This window comes from Molossus molossus, unplaced genomic scaffold (assembly GCF_014108415.1).
Source record: "Molossus molossus isolate mMolMol1 unplaced genomic scaffold, mMolMol1.p scaffold_m16_p_6, whole genome shotgun sequence".
Lineage (NCBI taxonomy): Eukaryota > Metazoa > Chordata > Mammalia > Chiroptera > Molossidae > Molossus > Molossus molossus.
In genome coordinates, this window is record NW_023425399.1 from 24028261 (window position 1) to 24053614 (window position 25354).

The window sequence follows — 25354 nt, forward strand, 5'->3', positions numbered from 1 at the left end:
CGGCCGGTGTGGCTCAATGGTCGAGCCTCGACCCATGCCCCAAGAGGTTTGATTTCTGGTCAGGGCATGCCCAGGTTGTGGGCCAGATCCCCAGTGGGGGGCATGGAGGACGCCATCAGTAGATGTTCTTGCTCAATGATGTTTTTCTCTCTCTCTCTCTCTCCCTCTCCCTTCCTCTCTAAAAGATTGATAAATTTTTTAAAAATAATAAAGTAAAATACCAGTGATGTGCTGGAGAGTGATCAGGCAGGACCTCCCTGAGAAAGGAAACTGGAACTAAGCGGGCATGGGGACAGCTGCATGAAGACCTGGAGGGCAGTATTCAGAGCAGGGGACCAGCCGTGCAGAGGCTGAGCAGGAGGGGAGCTTCTCTGGCGGGAGGGAGTACAGAAGGCGCGGGTCTAAGAAACAGGGACAGAAACACGGTGAGATGAGGCTGGAGGCCGGCTCAGGTGAGCAGCGCAAGGAATAGCAATGAGAGCAAAACAAAGGCTTTCTTCCATTCGCACACTACTGGCCAAAATAACCAACTGTGAACTCTACAACAAAACACGCCACGGGCGATTTACAGGCTGGGGATCCATTCCGGAGGCCCGGCTCTTCAAGTCGCTGACTGGTTCCTTTTACTGGCCCTTTACCGCCACCTTCTGGTATACTCGGTACGCCCACGACAAAGCCGACACAAGGGCTTAATGCCGGCATATGCCGAACACTGAGACTGCTGCCCAGGACCATCCGAAGCCCTCCTAATTCCTCCTGGTGTCCTAGATTTAGATCAAAGACCTTCACAAGATGCACACAGATGGGCCTTATAACAAGAAACATTTACTCGGTTAGCTGGACCGAGTGCCAGAACAGGCTTTTCAAACATCCCTTACTAAAATTTAAAAATAATGCCTAGTCATCTAATGGTGCCGGCGTCATGCCTGCCCACAACCCCTATTATGCTACGTTCTCCACCTTTGGGGCATTCTACACCTTACTAGGGCTCTGGAGACACCTGTTCTTGCCATTAAAGGCAATACCAAGCTGGTTTTCCCCTCTTCTTCCGCATCTCCATACCCCCGTTCTCATTCCTGCTGTCCTCCAATGCTCCAATAAAGGATGGTGGACAGACTCAGGACAGATAATAGGAACTTAGTCTAATAGGGTGGGATCCTTTCATTATCTAGTGCCTACCCCTGACCATGGTCCCAAATAGGCTGCTGGTTTGGAATCCCAATGATCCTAATTTGCCTAAGGCAGAAGCTTTGCCAAAATCCCATGGATACAAGAGTCAACTCATAGCCAATAATAATGAACTTTCACAGGAGGTGGAGATAATTGTACCCAGCTTAGTAGACAACATGGTGTGGACAGTAAGTCATGGGCAGAGTAACTTAAAATTGACACACATGAGAACCTGCCAGTGTGGCTCAGTGGATTGAGCGTTGTCCCATGGACTGAGAGGTCCTGGCTCCATTCCCAGTCAGAGCACATGCCTGGGTTATGGGCTCCATCCCCAGTGGGGGGCGGGGCGTGCAGGAGGCAGCCAACTGATGTGTCTCCCTCTCATGGATGTTTTTCTCTCTCTCTCCCTTCCTCTCTCTAAAAAATCAACCAAAACATTTGTTTAAATTGACACGTGAGAACCCTGGCCGGTTTGGCTCAGCGGTTAGAGCGTCGGCCTGCGGTCCAGAGAGACCCGGGTTCGGTTCCCACTAGGGGCACGTACTTCGGTTGCAGTTTGTCCCCGGCCCTAGTTGGTCGTGCAGGTGGCAGCCACTCGATGTGTCCCTTTCACATCGATGTTTCTCTCTCTCTCTCTCTCTCCCTCCCACTCTATCTGTACAAAAAATGTCCTCGGGTGAGGATTAAAAAATAAATAAATAAATAAATTGACACGTGAGAAATATCCTCAAATATATGGTCTGGGCCCTCTCCACAAAGTACTGTCACCCCAGACCTACACTCCTGCTGACCCAGGGGCAACTCCCCTTGCTCCCTGCCCCTTTGCAAGTGCCTACAATGGTGGAATTCAGCCACAATGACCATGACCACGAACTGTCATCGTATGTCATCATATGGCTTTTTTTGCTACACTTAGCTTTATTGGGGCTCATTTGTCTCCTGGGATGGGTATGGGACACTCTCAACCCGAACTGACAAGGCCACTGGGCCATCTTTCATCCTCACTGCCATCGGGTTTTATTGAGCCAGCCACCCTCTGGAACCAAATCCACCAGGGAGGTGGGCTCCTCCCACCCACTAGGATGGTTGTTTCTCCCTGAGAAGATGCGTGGGAGTGACACTTCTGAAACACGAGCTCCATTTGTCAAGCCTTTCTGAGTATGGGTTATCTGGGGCGAATTCCTGTCTCTTCGGTACTGGGAACTTGGGTTGCTGAAGAAAAAAGAGGAAGAAAGGGTGCCCCGGATATGACCCAAGGTCTCAGGCACAAGCAAGGCCCCCAAAGGCTGCCTGAGTGCTGGGTGGGCCTTGGGGACAAGAGTCCCCTGGTAGGGAGAAGAGGAGGCTTCTTCTCCTCAGAAGGAAGTGTGATGTGGCTAGAGGGAGTACAGTAGACAGACTAATTCCCCCGAAAGGTGTCCACATCCCCACCCTGGAACCTAGGAATATCTCGTGTTACATGGCAAAGGGGAGATGACATTGCAGATGCCATTTTCGTGTACAGACTGTTAGAGAGATGTGGATGTTAAGGTGCTGCTGCTGCTGCTGCTGCTGCTGCTGCTGGAAAGTCAGAAGAAAATGAGAAATGTGCTGTTGGAAACTGGGGGCAAGGGGACCCTGTAACCCAGTGGCTTAGGGGGACTGTATCCTGCTGTGTAGAAAGGAGAACTTACAAGTGATGACCTTGAATATTCAGCTGAGCAGGTTTCCAAGAAAAGTGTTGCAGGTGAAGCTTGGTTTCTTCTTGCTGCTTATAGTACAATGTGAGAAAAGAGAGACAAATTGAGGGAAGATCTGTTAACCCAAAAGCAAGCAGGACTTGATGGTTTGGGAAATACTCAAGCTACCCAAATGGCAAAGGATGCTAACATTAAGAGATTCACTGTTAGAAAAACATGCTCTAGAGAAAACGCTATGGGTGTGGCTGCACGAACTTTCACTAACAAATATCTCAGAGAGTTCAAAAGTTCACAATGCTCAGTCACACAAAAGACTGAAATAAACCCTTGAAAAGATGCTCAACATCAGTGAGCCATTAGGGAAATGCAAATCAAAACCACAATGAGATACTACTTCATATCTATTAGAATTGTTATGTTTTTAAAAGTAACAATGCAAATGAGGATATGGAGAAATTGGAACCCTTGTGGGGAAGTGAAATGGTGGCCTTCTGCAGCCGAGGCAAACCCTGAAGGGCCACCCGCCGCTCCCAGGCCCTGCTTGAAGGGGGATCTGGAGAGCATACCTCTAAGCCCACCACAGAAGAGCACGTAGTGGGGAGCTGTGCCTCACTGTGCACCTGAGTATCAGTCTGTGTGCATGTCCATACACAGCTGGGGTGAGGCAGTGGACAGACAGCTGGACTCGAAGAGAGATGGTCATCAGCAGTGAAAGGCAGCAAGTTCCTCAGTGTATCAAATCAAGGAGTCTCCCCTCCACCCTGGCACTGGTCGTAACAGGTCTGGGCACCAACTGGGAGGGAACCTGGGCTTCCTTTGCACCAGGAAGGGGGCCCGGAGCCACAGGGCCAGAGATTCAGGCAGGGGTCAGTCTGGCTTCCTCGATATGCTTGGAGCCCCAGATGCATCTGCACAGCTGCCCGCACATTAAGACAAAGTCCATTCCCGCCGCATCTTCTACAAGCTCTGCCTGGGAACTCCCAGGCACTGGCAAAGAGCAATTACAGATCCAGCTTTATTGGTAAAAAGAAATGGTGGACTTGCCTGGAAATTCCCACCTGGCCCAGGCAGCAGCACCAAACCAAAAGGGGGGAAGAGGGAGGGGGAGGGGAGGAGGGAGGGAAGGCTGAGGAGGATCTGAATGGGGATGTGGACTTGGAAGACCTTGGACTCAAGGCTCCCGCTGTGGGGAGGAGGGCAGGGAGGAAGGGCGGCCATGGCCCTGCCATCTAGAAGGGTAGCAGCTCTTCCACAGGGATGTTGAGGGTGACATCCATGTCTGGGGTGCACCTGGCAGGAAAGAGCAAAGTGGGGTGTGAGAAGCCAAGTAGCAGAGCCAGAGTAGGAGGGAGGGGAGCACATCCTCAGGGGAGCCCCGCTCTTTAGAACACTGGTACGTTCGGAGCCCTGTCTGCAACCTCACAGCCCAGCTGTGTAAGGATGTGTGTACACAAGCACGCACACACGCAAAAGTGGAAAAGGAATGGGTTTGACAGGACTGATGTCACAACAGAGGTCTAGGGTCAAGAGGGAGCAGGAACTCCGCTCTGAAATGTGGGGGCCCCTCAGACCGAGCACCCTCTTTGGAGTCCGATGAGTCCTCTGGAAGCCTGGCACTGTGTCACCTTGAGCACCCCACTTCCCTCTGAGCCTCGCTCCTCCTGTTGGCACCTATGCAATGAGCACTCACTGTGTGACAGACCCCAGGTGGACCTCAGTTTCCTCACCTGTCAAGGGGGGTAATAATTCCAACCTGACGTTGGTAGGAGCATTAAATGAGATCATGCCAGCACATAATAAGTGCTCAGTAAGTGAGGGCATCATTCTTTCCGTACGGTAGCAAGAGTGGGTTCCCGCCTAGTCTGAGACAGCTGCAGAGATCACATACTTGGGTCTCTGAAGGAGAACGTCTGCAAACACGACCTCTCGGGGTTCCTGGATCTGGACCTGGAGCTGTTCCACCTCGGCCCTCAATGTGGGTATTTCCTCCTCATACTGGTCGACAAACTGAGAGAGGCACAGCAGGGGAAACTGAGAAGTCAAATGCCTCCCAACCAAGGGGAGAAATAGGCAAATTGGATGGGGAGTAAAGACATTTAGGGAAATGGCCTGAGCCTTGTCCCCGGGACTTCCAGGGCTCCAGAGAGGCCTCTCCGGCAGGGCTGGCTCCCCGTTAGTGGCAACGTTTATGGTCAGAAAGGTGAGGGGGTGATGGAGGATGGAGACGAGTTGCAAAGCGGAGGATTAAATGAGGATTAGAGTGGGCTGGTGGAGCCGGTGACGGCCCCTCACAGGTCACAGATGAAAGTGCACGGTTGTCATGAAAATGAATGCCAGAGGATGGTGATGGTGAAGCCCATCCACACTGCTAACAAGTGCTGGTCAACGACAAGACTCAAGGGGGGAAGACAGGGGGTGGCTAGTGACAGTAAAATGATGGTTGAGTGGGCAATGCTTGGTAATACTGGTAATGAGTCATGCCCAGTGATGTTGGTTTATGCGGCAAGGTCTAGACCACCGCAAGTTCCCTTCTCAGATGAATGGCAAGTGACAGAACTGGCCTGGAGAAAGGCCCACACCTCCTGAGCACCAGATCAGGACAAGCTTGACCCCCACAGGTCCTGGGGACTCCCCCCGTCTGCGCCCTCAGAGGGACCACCACCGTCCTTGCCCACTCACTTCTCGGAACTTGTCTGTGCATTTCGCCATGATCTGGTTTTCCCAGGACTTCTGCAGAAGAACCTCCTGCCTGGGTTGCTGGGTTTTCTGTGAAAGAAGGAAAGTCTGCCCCATGTGCCTCTTCCTGGCAGCAGTGCATGGCAGAGGCTGGTGGGGGCACAGGGAGCCTGGAGCAGAGGATGGAGAAGAAAGCAGGGCTGAATGCAGGCGCCAGCTACTCACCGCCACCAGAGAGCTCAGGAGCTTTGCTCTCTTCATCCGAATCTGATTAGACAAAGACTCCAGGACCATTTTGCGCATCTCATTAAAGTCATCCAACTCATCCTGGGGACCAGAAAGAGCATGTTGGCCACCAGCCCTGCCTCCTCCCTGGTCCAACAAGACAAAGCCAGGGGCTCACCTACCTGCCGGTTGTTCTTCACCTGCTGCAGCTGGCGCTCAAGGCTGGCAATCTGGACCGACTTGACAGGATACTCATGGTCCATGTAAGTGCTCAAGAAGTTCACTTCCCCTTGGATCTTCTTGATCTTGGCATTCAGCTGCTCCACCTGCTGCTTCAGGTCTGGAGAGGTCAGGAGGAACAGGAGGCTAGATCCTCCCTCAAGGATCCCTCCCAGGAGATCCAGGAGGCAAAGCTCTCCTTGGCCAATGGACTGGGTTCTAGGCTGAAGCGAGCTCACGCAAGGCTGGGAGGTGGTAAAAAGTTAAGGCCCTAGAGTCTTTTACCCCCACTGAAGAAGCAACACAGGGTAGGAAAGAGAAACTAGGATGGTGCACGATCCCGAGACTAGTCCCAGCTCTACTACTGACTTGCTGTGTGACCCTCACCAAGACCATCCCTCTCTGGGCTTCAGCCTCATACACACACCCGCAACACAAGCCCAGAGAGATGGGGCGACACTGGCTTCCAAAACACAACCATGGCAGGATTAAGACAAAGTCTTCCTTGGAGGGGATCCCCAGTATCTCAGATAGTCTGACACACTGTCCCTCTGCTCAAGCTTCTAGTCTGCTCAGGGGAAAGAAACCACTGGCTCAGCAGGATGGACACAGGAGACCTGGGACCTGGCCCAGCCACCAACTCCCAGAATGACCCTGGCAGGAAATAGAGGCAGGCTTGGATTGGATTCTGGCTCCTAGCTGTATACCCTTGTGGCAGGCTACTTTACTTCTCTTAGCCTCGGTTTCCTCATCTGTAAAATGGGAGAATATTCCCTCCCTCACAGTAATTGTAACAACAGAAAGTGTGCCCATGAAAGTGAAGATGCCTGGGGCATGGATGTGCTAACCGCTCCGTAAGCACGCTGTTAGCTCTGGATCTTAGCAATGCCACCTGCCCGAAGGAGATGACAGGCCTGATGGTTCCAGAACAGTAGGTACACAGCCCGGCCGCTGACCTCCACCAAGGGCCGGGTGAGGATCAGAGAGTCTGCCTCATGGATCCTTACAGCTCATCTTGGATTCCTCCTTCTCCTTCCAATCCTGCAGTTCACACGTCATCTTCTGCAGCTTCTTCTTGTTTGAGTACCCCAAGATGTTGATGATGGTCTGTGGGAATGGTGGGGTTAGCTCACCCCAAGAACATGGCCTCTCAGGAGACTCAGCACTGCCTCAGAGTCACCCCTAAGCCCAAGCCCAGGAACCTTTCCAGAAGCTAGAAAGCAGCACCTCCTCCCCCACCCCTCCCGACGTTCCCCCTTTTCTACCACCCACCTCAGACAATGGCCTTACCACACACCAGGCACACAGACCCAAACCCAGGCATCAGTCTCCACTCTCCTGTCACCCAAAATGTCACTAAGTGGTAAGGATTTTATACCCCGAACAGCACTCATAGCCATGCCCTCCTCTCCACGGCCTGCTGCCACTATCTTACTCGTTTTCTTCATCTCCTGTCTGAAATGTGACAACGGCTACCCCTAACTGGCCCTCTCCTTTGACTGATTCTCTGCACAGCAGTCAGAATGATCTTTCTTTAAAAAACAACAATCTTGTCCCTCTCCTATTTAAAACTTTCCAGTGGCTCCCCTCTGTCCGGTCAATAAGGTCAAAACTCCTCACCTTGTCTGACAAGGCCCTCCTCCATCTGGCCTGGGCCAGTCTCATCTCTCTCTCATCCCTTCCTCACACCTTACTGTCTAGTAACACTAAGCAACACGTGGCTCCTTGAACCGGCTGTGCTCCTTCCCACCCCAGGCCTTAGGTACCCATTCCCCCTGCCCGGAGCACTGCCCCGCTCTCTACAGTTGATACCTGTGTCTGCATGTTTCAACCCAAGCATCACTTTCTCTAGGAAGCCTTTCTGACCCTGCCATGTCTGGGTTAGAGAGCCCCACTAAGCTCTGAGTCCCTCGTCCCTATCACGGTACACACAAATGGCTTTCTAACTGCCTGTGACCCTACTAGAATGAGAGCTTGATGTGGACAAGGTGTTCCACTGATCCGTTTCCCAAGGGCCTATGGGAAGTACTCAGAATGAAGAAAAAAAAATATTAATAAATCAATGACAGAAAATCAGATAATGACTTTGTCAAGGTATGGAGAATATTCTAAGTTTCCTTGGGCTGAAAAACTGCATGTCCTTGGTCTCTGTTATAGACTGAATTGTGCCGCCCCCCCCCCCCAATGTGACTATATTTGGAGATAAGGCCTTTAGGACGGTAATTAAGGATAAATGAGCAAAAGGATGGAGCCCTAATCCAATAGGACAAGTATCCTTATAAGAGGAGAAAGAGATGCCACATATCTCTCTCACCCCGTGTGAGCACAGAGTAAAGGCCACGTGAGGACACAGCAAGAAGACAGCCGTCTACACCCCAAGGAGAGACCTCAGCAGACATCAACCTGCTGGCATCTTGATCTTAGACTTCCAGACTCTAGAACTATGAGAAAATACATTTTGGTTGTTTGAGCCACTTGATCTGTGGTATTTTGTTACAGCAGTCTGAACAGACCAACCCAGTTCCCAAGACTTAATTTTCTCTTCATCTCAGGCTCCAGTGAGCTCAGTCCCTCTTCTACCTGCGCTTGGACTGGCAGACTGCAGTCCAAGAGGGGAACTGCTCTCCATTAAACTATTTTCTCTGATTCTTCTTCAGTCCGAACTCCTGAGTCCCCTGTGAACTTTCAGCCTGTCACCACAGCTTCACCTAGCCTCTCCTAGGGGACATTCCCTGGGTTCTGCAGAGTCACTCTTCACCCATGGCTCAGAAGTTCCACCACTGCATGGGGGTGGTAATCACAGCTGGTGGAAGGAACAGGGATCCTGGTGCCAGGCTGCCTGGGCTCAAATCCCACCTCTGACCCTTGCTAGCCGGGTGACCTTGAAAGTGACCTTGAGCAAGTCTCCTCACCTGTTTCCATTTCTTCATATGTAAAATAAAAATAATGATAATGCCCACAGGGTTGTTGTAAGGATACTTGAGTATATACAAAGCACGAAGTATTACACTGTGTAAGTATTTGCTGCTGGTGGTGGTGATAGCAGCTACTTTCTCTTGCACACCTACTGTGTACCAAGCACAACCCACCCCCCTTTGGAATGGATGCTATTGAGACTGATTTTACAGGGCTCAAAGGTTAATCCAAAGTCTCTCAGCTAACAGGTACTGACATTTCAATAAGCATCCCACTCCCGATCTGATTCCAAAACCCTGGTAGATGGAGCGAAGTGTAAGAGATGCATCTTCCAGATGAAAGCAGCAGTTGTGCAACCAGTCGGAGGCCAGGAGAGGGCGCCAGAGCGCTCAGAAGGGCGGCGTGGTGGGCAGGACCGAGGCGCGGAGGGTAGAGGCGGGGCGGCAGGGCAAGGTGGGGCCTCACCCCAAAGATTTCCTGCTGCTGCAGCATCCCTCGCATTTTCAGGGCTGAGCTATCCTCCATGTCCTGGATGGTCTTGATCATCTCCTGATTGAGGTTGGTGAGAAACTCCTCCTGGTGGCGGAGCTCCTGGAGTGAGTTCTGCCGGTTCCGGAGCAACGTCTGTGAGCGGAGGGGAGGGAATGGGAGGCGGTGCAGGTCCTCCGGGAGCCTGGGGACCACATCCCTCCCACCACACATTCGCCCCCTAGTGGCCTCGACTGGTAAATGTGACTCGTGCTGGAGGCGGTTCCCCATTGTCTGCTGGTCACAGCACCTCCAATTATTTCATCCATTCTGAAATGCCCATTTTCCCATAATTTTACATCTCTGAGGTAGGGATGCATCTTACAGTTGATGTGTTTCGCAATCTAATTGGCAAATATTTTATTTGTGGTTTAATAAAATGAAGGTGCGCCTTATTATCCATGGCTTCCTAGAATCAATGAAATAGAGTAGTAATGATCATTATAATAGAAAATGCCCCAGGTAGGTAAAAAGGTGGCAGAGGTAATGGGGCATGCCTGGAGAAGCAGGGAGGCAAACTGGATGATAATCGCTGGGATTTCTCTTCAGGCAGCTGAGCTGAGTTCTCTCATCTCATACAACACCCTTGTTGGAAACAACCACAATCTAAGGGCTTAAATTACCCTCAGCAGGTACACAAAATCCACATTAATAACAATACAACTGTTGAGGACCTGCTATGTGTTGGGCACTGTGCCTCATTTGGTACATGGCACATGGTATCAACACATCCTATGTTTACTAATTCTATTCTACTGATAGGTATAAGCTCAGACAGGTTAAGTGACTTGCCCAAAGTCACACAGCCAGGAAGTGGGGGCACCGGAACTGGAAAGGCAGACTTCTGACTCCCGGTCTTTCCACTACACTAAGACAAAGAACTGAGTGGGCTTAGGGCTGCAAGGCGTGGCTGAACCTCAAAGTGATTAAGATTTGGATGTTAGGACAAGACACACCTCGCTTCAAATCCCATCTCTGCCACGTATCGCCTAAGGAGAACTGGGCAAGTTAGGCTCCCTGAGCCCCACTATACTCATTTCAAGCATGGATTACTAATACCCACTTCAGAGAGCTGCTGTGAAACAAATTAGTGAAATCATATTTACAGTCAAGCCACTTAGTGGCAATGTCTTGGACACTCAGTGTGCACTCTGTGAACAGGAGCTGATGCACTTCTCACCAGCTCTAACCCTGCACCTGTGCCACACCTACGAACTCTCTTCATTCCTTCTCTTTTTCCTTATTTTTTTGTTGTTGGCTAGAACCTGCCCACCCCCAATAGCTCTCAGCTCCCATACTCCTCACATAGTAATGAGAAATAGGGGAAACCTAAGGGTGCTTATTAATTGCCTGAAACTGTGTTAAGCATGTTACACGTACTACCTCACTTGGCACTATTATTAGCCCCACGTTATAGAAGCAGAAACTGAGGGTCAGAGAGATTCAGTAAGTTACCCAAGATCACACACAGCAGAGCTGTTCTCCCTGAAGTCCAGGCTCCTAGCCACTCTGCCATCTTGTCTCTACATCTCCCCACCAAAATATCTCCAAATACGGCCCACAGGGACCAGAGCATCTTGTGAAAAATGCCAGTCTCCAAGTCTCAGGACCACTGAGCCAACATCACTGGGGCTGGTACCAAGAATCTGTACTTTCAACACACCCCACTCCCAGAGATTTGGATAAATTGTAGAATTAATGACCTGTGCTTTAGAAATGGATCTTCTCTGACCACCACATCTCGTGCAGAAACTTCTTTGCTTCCTTCTTGACCCTTACCCCAATTTGTAATTACTAATTATAGTTTGTAATTATGTCTCCACCTTTTCCAACATATTTTTCTCCTAAAACTTATCACCACTCAACATAACGTATTTTTCTTATTATCTTGTTTTCTGTCTGGGTCCCCCACTAGAATGTCACAGCCAGGAGGACAGAGGCATTGGTTGTTTTGTCACAACTCCATCTCCAGCACATAGGACAGTGCCCAGAGCTCCATAAGTATGGCTTGAACAAACTGATGAGTACCTATTCTCTGGGTTTTTTAAATTTATGTATTATGTTTCTCTCCATAACAGAAAAAATTCTGAGTGCCATGTTCATGGCTGTGTCCCCAACACCCAGTATGGTGCCTGGCACATAGGAGGCACTCTCTCAAGAGTTTTAGATTGAATAAATAATTGTATTGAGGCTAAGAGGCAGAGTCAGGATTCTACTCCACCTCCAAGAACAAACCAACTGCATAGTTTCTGCTCCCTTTCCTCTGTTTCCCCCATCTCCACAAGTCCATTCTCCAGCAGCAGCACCCCAAAGACTCCTGTGAGAATCGAAGTCAGGTCACATCCCTGCTCTACTCAGAAGCCTCCAGGGTCTTTCTGTCTTACTCAGCATAAAACCACAAAGTGAGCCCTGGCCGGTTTGGCTCAGCGGTTAGAGCGTTAGCCCACAGATCAGAGAGTCCCAGGTTCGGTTCCCACTAAGGGCACGTACCTTGGTTGTGGTTTGTCCCCAGCGGACTGTGTGGGTGGCAACCACTCAATGTGTCTCTTTCTCTCTTCCTCCCTCTCTCCCTCCCACTCTATCTGAAAATAAATGCAAAAAAAAACCACAGAGTGTAATCAGGGACTACAGGGCTATATACAAGATATCCTCATCCTTACCTCTCAACATCTTTCCACCTCATCAACTGCTCCAGCCACACCGACCTCACACCAACCTCAGGGCCTTTGCACTGTGGTTCCTCTATCTGGAACATTCCTCCCTCAGATGCTACCACCTTAGCAGCCTTCCCTGGCCATCCTGTCTAATAAAAGTCACAGCCACTCCCTGCTCTGTGCCTCTCTAGCCCCCTAACCTTTCCTTTATGCCTCTTCACAGCTGTTGGCATCACCTCACATTATATGTTTGTCTTGTCTATTGTCTGTCTCCTCCAGTGGAATGTAAGCTACCGAACGTCAGAGGCCACACCACTGGTGAGTCCCCCCACTCAGAACAGGGCTGGCACACAGGGCTTCAATAAATATTTGTTGACTAAGTAAACAAATGAACAGTTTCAAGAGACCGTCTTAGAAACTGGTAGCACAGGTTTTAGAGCCAAACTGTCCAAGTTCATGTTTTTTATCAAACAAAAACACATGAACCCTTCTAAAGTCAGGATAAAAATACCATATATATGAGCTCCTCCTTTAAGAATGCTGGGCTGCCTCCAAATCACCTCGCAAAACTGAAAGTTAAAGGGGAAAAACAATTTCAAAGCAAATATATTGTCCCCTATTTCTTTATATAATAGTCACTTTTCATTGAGCTGTTCGGCACTTTCTTGGAGAAGCTAGGAATTCTCCTACAGTATTTTGTAGTATTTATAGTATTTAGTATTTTATGTTTTGCTATAGACACAAAAGCCTCCTCCTTCTTTTAGCCATTTCAAATACTTTGAAATATTGTTCAGAAGCCATTTAAAACTATGGATAATGAGAAAATTAATTATCCAAAATTGTATCAGCTGATGTAAAATATTTTCTAGTAAGCTTCTAAGCCTTGTTCCAAGACGCACTGTATTCCATGAAAGGAACGTACTGGAAACTTTCAAATGAAAAATTTTTTTTATCCTCACCCAAGGACATTTTTCCATTTTTGTTCAGAGAGAGTGGGAGGGAGAGCGAGGAAGTGAGAGAGAGAGAGAGAAACATCGACATGAAAGGGACACATCGAGTGGCTGCCTCCTGCACAACCCCAAGTGGGGCCGGGGACAAACTGCAACCCAGTAACGTGCCCTTAGCGGGAACCAAACCCAGGACTCTCTGGACCGTGGGCTGATGCTCTGACCGCTGAACCAAACCAGCCAGGGCTCAAATGAAAATTTTAATGCAGTGAATTGAAAAGGGATTCTGATTGTTTCCGAGTCTTAAATACAGCAGCACTGTGCTTAGCTGGTTTTGACCCCTGCTACTGCTATGTTCTAGCTGTGTGACCTCATGCATATCATTTCTCTCTCTGCACCTCAGTTTCCCCCTTGCAGAGCAGGGATGATGATAAGCGTGCCTGCAGGGTTGCTGTGAGGAGGAAAGGAGTCTAGTCAGACCCACGAATGCTCGGTGCATGTCTGCCACCACCATCGCCACGCCCCCTGCCCTGGGCCCCAGGGACGATGCTCCGAATACCCTCATTAGCCGGAACTTGGTCTTCCCAGAGTCCAAGTTCCCTTTGTGCAGTTCTCGCGGATTCCTCAGCCAGCTTGTCGACATGGTGGGCTTGGAATATCCTAGGGCATGGGACAGGGAAAGAGAGCAAGGGTACAGGCAGGCCTGTGGTCATTCACCATCCACGAGGGATGGCCCAGACCCCAGCCCTACCCACTCACAACTTTATAATGTGTGACAGTGAGTCAAAGGATGAAATTTACTTCCCTCAGTAAGCTCCCAGGCCCCACTCTGGGCCTTAATATAAGGGATGGAGAAGCCTAGGGAACTTCCACATACCCAGTGACTGTGGGTATGGACAGAGGGGAGAAGAGGAATGGGAAATGGCCAGTTGCCCCCAATCTCTCCCACCTACCTGGCCAGTGGCAACCTCAAGCAGGGTTGGGGTCAAGAGCAAGAACTAATGAGCCAGACAGCCTGGGTTTGAATCCAGGCTCAGCCTCCTATCAGCTGTGTGACCTTAGACAGGTCTCATGATCTGTCTGTCCCTCAGTCACCCCATAAGTAAAATAGAAATAATCATCATGCCTACCTGATAGGGTTGTCATGAGATTTAAATAAGTTACCATATTTTATTTTTTTAAATGTGTTTTTATTGGTTTTTTAGGGAGAGGAAGAGAGAGATAGAAACATCGATGTGAGACAGAAACACTGATCAGCTGCCTCCTGCACGCCCCCTACTGGAGATTGAGCCTGAAACCCAGGCATGTGCCCTGACCAGGAATCGAACTGGGACCTCTCAGTCCATGGGACGATGCTCAATCCACTAAGCCACACCAGCTGGGCAGAAGTTACTATATTTTAAAGAATTTGAAATAGTACCTAACATATATTAAGTGCTGAATACACATTATTTTTTTAAAAAAACAGGTTTTGTTTTTTATTAATCCTCACCCCAGGACAATGTTAGAAAGAGGAAGGAAGAGAAAGAGAAACATCGATGTGAGAGAAAAACATCGATCAGTTGCCTTCCATATGTGCCCTGACCGGGGAACAAACCTACAACCCAGGTATGTGCCCTGACTGGGAATCGATCCTGTGACTTTTCAGTGCACAGGATGATGCTCAACCAACTGAGCCGCACCTGCCAGGCTGAATACATATTATTAGTTGTCACTGTTATTACTAGTGACCTGAGAATTGGGATCAGGACCATGCCATCAGACAAAGGTCAGGAGCTATGTAAAACTCCAACTGGCTGTCTCTGAAATGCCTACAAAAGCTGTGGTCCTGCCAGAAAAGGAATATAGGAAATTATTCTGATCAGAATAAGAAATGTGGAGGACATGCTCTTAGAATCCCAGCCTCCTCCCAGCGTGTCCTGCACCAGCATGAGACAAGTCACCCGAATGCTGCAGCTGCATTCTCAGCCCCCACCAGAGTCCCTGGCCTCAGGTGCAACCCAGTTCATTTCAGAAAAAATATTATTTCTTTGATGAATCAATACCCTTAGCCCTGGAAAACTTTAATATTAAGTACTGAAGTGAAGTAAATTAATTTGGTATGAACATTTTGCTGTCGCCCCTCAAACTGCACAAGTTACAGCCACAGTGCGTGGTAATTGCTTAGTCAAGATGGAAAAAGCATTCCATTGTGGGTGGAAGACATGACATCATCACGGCTCAGTGGTCCTCCTTCTGACAAATCATCGTAGCCTAATGCTATGTCACGATGCCTACCTCATTCACTTCGCTACACCTCATCACATAGGCGCTGTATCACCTCACATCATAAGAAGGGTCAGTACAGTACAATACTTACTTTGAGAGAGATCACGTTCACATAACTTTTAATACAGTACATTGTTATGATTGTTCTACATTTTTTTTCTTTTTTCGTAGCATAGTAATTCTATGCATTGATCAGGAAAATCACTCAATCCATTTTCCAGGGGCTACTCTGTGGCCAAGTAAGGACCTACTGAGTGTATACATTTAGGAATAGGCATACGTATGTTAAGGCAAATCATGAACCAAAGGTCATAATTATAGGGAATGATGTTTTGGTCTCAGGAAAACAAAGATCCTTATAATAACAGGGCTCTCTATTCCCAGAGGGGGCTGCACGCGTGAAGAAAGGCACCGGTGGGTGATAGGCTCCCATCCCTGCAGCAGCTCCCACACAGGCCTGGTGCCCACCTGTCAGGGACAGGCTGGACAGGGGTCACCTTGGTCTCTACTAGTTGGATTAAATGCCTCTGACTCTGCTTCCAACTTCTCCAGATTTGGGGGGCTCTTCTTCTTTTGCATTTTCTTTTTTTTTTTTTTTAATCCTCACCCGAGGACATTTTTTTGTTTTTTTGTTCAGGGAGAGCAGGAGGGAGAGAGAGGAACAGAGAGAGAGAGAGAAACATCGATGTGAAAGGGACACATCGAGTGGCTGCCACCCACACGACCGACCAGGGCCAGGGACAAACTGCAACCGAGGTACGTGCCCTTAGCGGGAACCGAACCCGGGTCTCTCCGGACCGCAGGCTGACGCTCTAACCGCTGAGCCAAACCGGCCAGGGCGTTCTTTTGCATTTTCTTACAAACTTTTGCTATGCATTGATATAGTAAATATAATATAAAAAGATAAATATTGGGTGAAAAACCAATTAGGGCTCTTTCCATTCAAGACCATATTGTATTTGCCCTTTATTATTACCTATCGTGTAAATAGCCATGTAGCTGCCGTCGCCACATATTCTGGCTTGCGACATACTCCAGCACCCGTAGCTGCCTGTGGCGACAGTGCCTGGCCAGGTAGCTGCCTATCACTGATCATTCCACCTTATTAGTAATAATTATTGTTAATCTCTTACTGTGCCTAATTTATAAATTAAACTTTATCACAGGTATGTATGTACAGGAAAAAACATAGTATTAATAAAGTTCAGTACCATCCTCAGTTTCAGGCACCCAGTGGCGGTCTGCCCTGCGAATATGGGGGGACTACTGTATATACCTGGCATGTAATTGTGTTAAGAGATGAAATTTTTTTTTTATCCTCACCTGAGGACATTTCTCCATTTTTTGTTTGTTTGTTTGTTTGTTTGTTCAGATAGAGTGGGAGGGAAAGAGAGAGAGAGAGAGAAACACTGATGCGAAAGGGACACATCGAGTGGGCCGGGGACAAACTGCAACCGAGGTACATGCCCTTAGCGGGAACAGAACCCAGGTCTTTCTAGACCGAAAGCCAATGCTCTAACGCTGAGCCAAACCGGCCAGGGCGAGATGGAATTATTAATAGATTAATCTTATGGTTCTAATTTAATATGGGTAAATGAGATTTTCATTTAGATTTGTTTTAAGTTGAAAGGTTCAAGACACTCTTAATAAATGTGTATAAATTACCAAAACTTTTAAAAGAACATAAGAGAGACATGGGAGGGTGGGGCAGGGTGGGCCAAGGGAGGGCCTGGGGAGTGTATGGGGCAGAGAGGATAAATAAAAAATTTAAAAAAAAGAACATAAGATAACCCATATTTCGCAGTTTATTTATTAGATGTACAAAAATTATTTAAGTACCCAATGGTTTTCATTAATCAGATAAGTGAACTATTTAGAAATGAAAATAAATATATTAAATGTTGAAATGGGGCTAAAAGATTTAGGGGAATTTAATTAAGTTTCAAAATCCCCCTTATAAGTATTTATAAAAATAATAAGATTTGTACATTAAACTTAAGTACTCCGGAAGATCTGTAGCTTTAATAATGGGTATTTCTTTTAATTCATGGTAGCAGCCTTGATTTATCTTTTTTCAATTAAACATTTTATTTTGAGATAAGTTCAGGTTACATGCAATTTTAAGAAATAATACAGAAAGCCCTGGCCAGTTTGGCATCAGCCCGTGGTCCAGAGAGACCCGGGTTCAGTTCCCGCTAAGGGCACGTACCTTGGTTGCAGTTTGTCCCCGGCCCAGGTTGGGGTTGTATGAGTGGCGACCACTCGATGTGTCTCTCTCACATCAATGTTTCTCTCTCTCCCTCCCTCCCTCCCTCCCGCTCTATCTGAAGATAAATGCAAAAATGTCCTCAGGTGAGGATTAAAAAGAAAAAGAAAGAATACAGAGAAATTCTATGTACCCTTAACTCAGTTTCTCCAAATGGTAGCATCTTGCAAAATTAAGTACAGCATCACAACCAGGATATTGATGGTTAAGATGGACAAGACACAGAACAATTCCATAACCACAGGATCACTCATGTTGCCTTTTACTCCACACCCACTTCCTTCCCTTACCATCCTCTCCCACCTCTGTCCCAACTGCTAGCAATCACTAATCTGTTCTCCATTTCCATAATTTGGTCATTCCCAGAATGTCATATAAATGGAATCAATCATACAGTATGTAATTTCTGGCACTGGCTTTTTTTTTACTCAGCAAAATTCTCTGGAGATTCATCCAAGTCATTGAGGTGTATCGATACTTCTTTCCTTTTAATTGCTGACTAGTATTCCATGGTATGGATATACCATCTATTGTTTAACCATTCAACCACTGCAGGTCATCTGGACTGTGTCTAGTTTGGGGTATTATAAATAAGGCTGCTATGAAACATCCATGCACTGGTCTTTGTGTGACCATAAACTTTCATTTCTCTGGAATAAATGCACAAGAGTGCAGTTGTTGGATCATTATGGGAACTGAATGCTTAGTTTCATTAGAAACTGCCATATTCTTCTCCAGAATGGCTGCACCATTTTACAATCCCACTAGCAATGAATACATGATACAGTATCTCCTCTTTGCCAGCATTTGGTGTTATCACTATTTTTCATTTTAGTCATTCTGATATGTATGCAGTGATATTCCATTGTAGTTTTTTATTAGCACCACGCTCTAACCAACTGAGCTAACCGGCCAACTGATGTAGTTTTTTAGTGTGTGTGTGTTTTTTTAAATCCTCACCTGAGGACATTTTTCCATTTTTTTGTTCAGATAGAGTGGGAGGGAGAGAGAGGAAGAGAGAGAAAGAGAGAAACATCGACGTGAAAGGGACACATCGAGTGGCTGTCACCCGCATGACCAACCAGGGCCAGGGACAAACTGCAACCGAGATATGTGCCCTTAGCGGGAACCAAACCCAGGTCTCTCTGGTCCATGGGCCGATGCTCTAACTGCTGAGCCAAACCAGCCAGGGCCCCATTGTGGTTTAATTTGCTTTTCCCTAATAGATAATGATGTTGAAGATCTTTTCATGTTCTTATTTTCCATCCGTATATCCTCTTTGGTGAAATGTCTTTTTATGTCTTTTGCCCATTTTCTAACTGAATTGCTTTTCTGTTGAGTTTTGAGAATTCTTGATATATTCTACATAGCAGTCCTTTGTCAGATATGTGGTTTGCAAATATTTTCTCCAAGTCTGTAGCTTGTTTTTTCTCTTAACAAAGTCTTTCACAGAATAAAAGGTGGTTTGTTTTTTATGAAGTCCAGCTTATCCATTTATTTCATTTCTTTCATGGATCAAGCTGTCTGTGTAAAATTTAAGAACTCTTTACTTGATCCAAAGATTTTTCTCCACTATGATTTTTTCTAAAAGTTTTACACTTTTATATTTTACATTTAATTTTTATTTCATTTTACATTCTCATTTCGAGTTAATTTTTGTGTAAGTTGTGAGACTTAAACTGAGGTCCGTTTTATGCCTATGGATGTCCAATTGCTCCAGCACCATTTGTGGAAAAGGCTTTCTTTCCTCCACTAAATTGCTTTTGCACCTTTGTCAAAAGTCAGTTGGACATATTTGTGTGGCTCTCCTCCTGGTTTCTCCGTTCTGTTCCATTGACCTGTGTGTCTACCTTTCTGCCCATAATATGCTGTCAATTATTATAGCTGTATAGTTGGCCTTATAACACATCGAGTGGTTCTTCCCATGTTATTCTTCTCTTTCAAAACGGTCTTATCTATTCTAAGGACTTGCTTTTCTATATAAATTTTAAAATAAACTGTCTATGCGCTGGCTGGGTGGCTCAGTTGGTTGCAGCACTAATGCCATACACCAAAAGGTTGTGGGTTCAATTCCTGATCAGGGCACATACCTAGGTTGCAGGTTCGATCCCCAGTTGGGCACATACAGGAGGCAGCCGTTTGATATTTCCCTCTCACATCAATGTTTCTCTCTCTCTCCCTTCCACCCCTTCCTCTCTCTAAAAACAAAAAAAAATCAAACATATCCTCAGGTGGGAATTTTTTTTTAAAAAACCCTATGTCTACAAAACATTGCTGGAATTTTTATAGGAACTGCATTAAACATATACATCAATTTAAGTCTTCTTTGATTTCTTTCACCAGCATTATGTACTTTTCAGCATTCAGATCCTATACACGTTTTATTAATTTTATACCTAAGTATCATTTTCTTTGGAATGATTATAAATGTATTATTTTAAATTTAGGATTCAGCCCCAGCCAGTGTAGCTTAGTGGATAGAGCGTTGGCCTATTCATTGAAGGGTCGCAAGTTCAATTCCCAGGCAAGGGCACATACTTGGGTTGCAGGTTCAATCCCTGGCCCCAGTTGAGGCACATACAGGAGGCAACGAATCAATGTGTCTTTGTCACATCAATGTTTCTCTCCCTCTCTCCCCCTTCCTATTCCATTCTCTCTTAAAAATCAATGGAAAAGCCCAACTGGTGTGGCTCACTGGCTGAGCATCAATCCATGCACCAAGAGTTCACCAGTTCAATTCCTGGTCAAGGTACATGCCCATGTTGTGGGCCAAATTCCCAGTGGGGGGCATGCAGGAGGTAGCCAATCTATGTTCTCTCTCATCGATGTTTCTGTCTCCCTCTCCCTCTCCCTTTCTCTCTCTCTAAAATCAAGTAAAAAAAAAAAATTTTTAATCAATGGAAAAATATCCTTGGTGAGGATTTTTTAAAAAAAAGCCCTGGTGGGTTTTGCTCAGTGGTTAGAGTGTCAGCTTGCGAACCAGAGAGTCCTGGGTTCAGTTCCCGCTAAGGGTACATACCTTGGTTGCAGTTTGTCCTTGGCCCCGCTTACGGTCGTGTGGATGGCAACAACTCGATGTGTCTCTCTCACATCGATGTTTCTCTTTCTCTCTTCCTCCGTCTCTCCCTCCTGTTCTATCTGAAGATAAATGCAAAAATGTCCTCGGGTGAGGAAAAAAAAAAAGATAAATTTTGGTTTCCACATATTCATTGTTAGGCCAGATGATTGTATATGCTCACCACCCGAACTGCCCACCTTCTTCTTTCTAGTTTTCAGAGTCTTTCTGTTTGTTAGTTGTGTTGTGTCCAACATTTTTAGTTATAAAAGGAAGGACTAGAAAGCAATGGGGCTACTCCACTCCATCTTGGTAGAGATGACTGATTTATCTTTTTTTTTTTTTTAATTGAATCCTGACTCTTTTGTTGTTGTTAATCACTGAATTTTTTTTTTTATCTTTACTGGAGGACATTTTTACCCGAGGACATTTTTTCCATTTTCTGTTCAGATAGAGTGGGAGGGAGAGAGAGAGAGAGAAACATGGATGTGAAAGGGACACGTCGAGTGGTTGCCACCCACACGACCCCAACCAGGACCAGGGACAAACTGCAATGGAGGTACGTGCCCTTAGCAGGAACCAAACCCGGGTCTCTCTGGACCACATCAGACACTCTAACCAATGAGCCAAACCGGCCAGGGCGATTTATCTTTTTTAATACACAAACGCTGTCCTCGAGGACATGACTTTGCACAGAACATGTTACCAGCCTAAGTCTCAGTTTCCTCATCTGTAAAATGGTGATGACATCATCTCCCATCATTGTAAGGAGTAAATGAGACGATGACCTCCTTCTATCACAAGTGTAAAGTTTTGTGTAGTTACATGTTTGAGGTTGGGACCATAACCTCTCTGTGACTGATATCCAATCTGTCTTCTTCACCATGAGCCAACTATGTCCAGGCACATGGGGGTTCTGTAAAGTTGCTGCTGAATGAATATATGAATGAATGAGGTCTCTACAACAGAGCCTGACACAAAATAAGTCTTCAGCAAATAGTAGCTATTTTCAGCATTATTAATTACACAGTTTATTTCACTTGCATAAAGCAGGAATCTTTGTGCCCATTTCCACAGGGAAGGAAACTGAGGCTGACAGATAACTTAGATGGAATTGCTAACAAGAAGGGAATTGAAACACCAACTCAGATGTATTTCTCCAATTCTCACACTCTCTCCCCCTATACATGGTTAAGACTGTGGGCCCTGGAGCCAAATTATGGCTGGCTATGCCCCTTCTACCTTTGCGACCTTGGGAGTTAGATCTGTCTGTGCCTCATCTGGAAGAGGAGGTGATAATAATAGCACCCAGCTCATAGGACTGTTCGGAAGATTAAATGAAGTGATACTTGTAAAGTGCTGAGAACAGTGTCTGGCATGTAATAAGGTCTGGGCATATGTTAATTGCTCTTGTTCCTGTTGTGGTTGTGTCTGTTACATACCTAACTAATGTCCCAGTGAAAGAAAAGGGCAAGAGTTTCCTTGTAGATGCTGTCTGAATAGGGTCAAGTGCCAAAGACAAAAATGTTGTCACCATCATCAGGCCTTGGGCTCATCACTTTACATCAATGATTCTCAACAGGTGTGTTTTAGGTACCTTGGCAGGATTTTCACAAATATTGGAAAGCCCAACTGGCATCTGTGGGTGGGGGCCAGGGATGCTAGACATCCTCCAGAATGAGACAGCCCCACAGAACACAAAATTCTCCTATGTCCTGCCTGACTTTCCGAAGTCCTGCCAGATATTGATGTAGGCAAAAACCCTCATTATAATGATCTGATCGAAGAACCTGACTGTGTTTCACATATAAACACAATGAATATTTTACAGGGTTTTACTATAATGCTGAATTTTCCAAGAAAGCAACTATAATCAAGAGAAACATTGTGCTTTGTTTTGTTTAGAACTTACCAAGAGATGGGTACCACTTTGTAAATCACAGCAGCAATGAAAAATCCCCCATACTGGAGTCCCATATCCCACCACATGTTTCTGCCTTTACAACTGTTATATTCACCAGGTCTATACATCTGAGTAAGCTTCTGATTAGTTTATCATATCTTCTGGTAGAGTCCAACCTGAGCATTTACATACTGAAATATATGCTATTTAACTATAAATAACTTTTCCTTTTCCTTTATAGTTATGGCATTATAATAATTTTTATTATATGTAGGTAGGTTATATTATCTATGAAGTTTATTTCAGGATACTAAAGGAATATTACAAAATGTTTGTTATTAAAAGGAGTGTTGGGTCTGAGCAATGCTTTAAAGAGATTTTTTCATTTAATTCTCACATCATATCAGGTAAGTATTAGTGTCCTCATTTTACAAATGAAAAAACTAAAACTCAGAGAGATAAATGACTTTCCCAAGAGAGTAAATGGCAGGGCCGAGATCAGAAGCCATGTCCTGAGCCAAGGCCTCAGAACTCCCCTGGAAGGCATGACAGTCAGAGATGATCCTGAATTCACCAAACCCTGTTTTCTTTTCCTCCTGGACACATAGTTGGACTACATTTCCCATCTTCCTTTATGGTTAGGGGTGGTCAGATGACTGAGTTATGGCCACTAGAATATGAGTGGGAGTGATATTGTATCACTTCATATCTGGGCACTGAAAAAAGACTGCTCACAAAATCATACATATTCTTGCTCTCTCTCTGTTCCCTCTCTGCCAGCTAGATGCAGAAGTATACAGCAGAGGACTTCAAGGCCTTACAAAATGTCATAGCCACACGGTTAAAGTGGCCTCGGTCCCTGAAAAATCATCTAGAAAAGATTATCTCCTCCTGCCCAGATCCATAAATGTACTTTGACATATATGAGATATAAGCTTCTACATTAATACTTGAAATCCAGGGATTGTTGATTAAAGCAGTTAGCCTACCCTAACATAAATGGTGTCACCAAGGGTCAAGAGTATCCACTCTATCCTATCCCCAAATCCCACTCCAAATGTCTCTGCTCACCTGGCTGGTTGCTATTCCTAGACTCAGTTTTGCTTTTCTTATGGCCACTGGTATGTAGGACTGGAAGCACAGTGGATTGCTTGAGTTTCTGCTTGGACCGCTGCCATGGAACATAATCCTACCAGACATAACGGAATCAGTTACACAGACTTGTGGGTTCAAATCCCCCCTTCACCTAGCTTCATCCCTTACAGATATCTGTGACCTTGAGCCTTAATTTTCTCATCTGTAAACTGGATCTAATTATAAACCTACCTCCATAGGTTGTAGGAGAATTCTGAGAGATATTTGTAAAGCATGTGATAAGTGTTCCATAACCGTTAGCTATCACTTTTTTATCAGCCAGCCAGAATGTACTAAGCACATCCAGGCAGTGAGGTGCTAAGAACTGTGAGAAACAGAAGGCGTGGAAAACACCCAACAGGGAACCAGAGTAGAATCACTGATAAACAAGAGAGCAGCATAATATATGTACACCCTTACATTCTGATAAGCTGGTGAGAAAACTGAGGTTCAGAGGCATGCCCCGGTCCCAAAGCAAATATGTGACACAGCAGGACCTGGAATTCAGATCTCCGGACTCCACCACCCGGACAGTCGCTTCCGTGGGGGTGCAGGGCAGCAGGATTGTAGGCTCGGGATCAGCGAGCCCCCCCCGGCCCTGACCCTCCAGTACTCACCAGAACCTGGGACTTGTGGATTGTGGAGCGACTCCCACAGTCGTCTGGTCTGGAAAGAATTAGGGCGGGAAAGAATTTCCATCATTCCCAAGGCATAGGGATGCAAGCAGCAAACGTGAACCAGCCATGGGGTCTCCAATCCAAAACCGCAGTTTACTAGGGACACTTAAGCCAAGCCAGAACCCAGAGAGCGCCGGGGAGAGGCGGGGTTCCGGAGATGTGGGTGGAGAGAAGGCGGAGCCAAAAGACCGCGGGAGGACTACCCGCGAGGGCTGGGACGCACGCATGCGCACTTCACCACCTCGCCGTACTTTTACCTACTTCCGAAAGTCTTGCGCCATTGGGGAAAATGGAAAGAGTCAGGAGTCCGCGGGGCACTGATCTCTTGGGATGCCTATTTATTCGGCTTCTCCAACTTCCTTGTCTCAGCGTGGATCGCGTGGTAACTCAGGCCTTTCAAACTTCCCTTAGAGACCTGACGATGCTTTCTCTCCGTCTGCGTTTCCAAGGAAACGGACGCAAAGAACCTAGAGTGTCTAGAGGACCTAATCTCTCAGGGCGGAATGTTGCTCTCTACCCATTCTTCTCAACTTGGTTTTAAGTATCTCTCAACTGGCGCCGCCCAACATCCCAAAGGATTGTGTCATGGTTCTCCTCTCATCAAAACTCCATCCTTACTCTTGACTTTGCTTCCTCATTTCCAATTGGTTGGTTTTTAATGCTTCTATAGCTTTACTCATGCTGTTGAACTTCCTCATGATGATTACTCTGAACTCGCCCTCTGATATCTTGCTCAATTCCCTGTCATTTATTCCATCTTCTGTCCAATTATCTTGTTCTTTCATTTGGGATTTGTTTCTTTGTTTCACCATTTTGGGTGTCTCAGTGTGTTTTGGAACCTGCCGAATTTTCCCTCTGGGTGTTGGTGTTTCCCTGGTTGTGGCTCCCTCTACTGGGTTTGGATGAGTGTGGCAGAACCCACTGTTAAACACCACTGTCATGTCTTAATTTCCTGGGTAAATTGGCAAGCCCAGGAAAGGTTCAGTTATCCTCTAGCTTTTTGCCTGGAGGCTATTAGTCTCAGTTACTTGATGAGC

At 46.5% G+C, this 25354-nt stretch overlaps 1 protein-coding gene across 1 annotated transcript; it reads right to left on the reverse strand.

Moving 5' to 3' along the window:
- Positions 1-4004: 4004 nt before the first annotated feature.
- On the reverse strand, positions 4005-24544 carry CUNH20orf96 (chromosome unknown C20orf96 homolog). Its single transcript, XM_036244736.1, is given in 13 exon segments — positions 4005-4139; positions 4738-4856; positions 5529-5615; positions 5751-5852; positions 5933-6090; positions 6977-7076; positions 9351-9509; positions 13574-13674; positions 23578-23695; positions 24258-24319; positions 24322-24424; positions 24427-24481; positions 24483-24544. Coding segments are annotated over 13 exon segments (1287 nt in total). The 3' UTR covers positions 4005-4078.
- Positions 24545-25354: the final 810 nt, after the last annotated feature.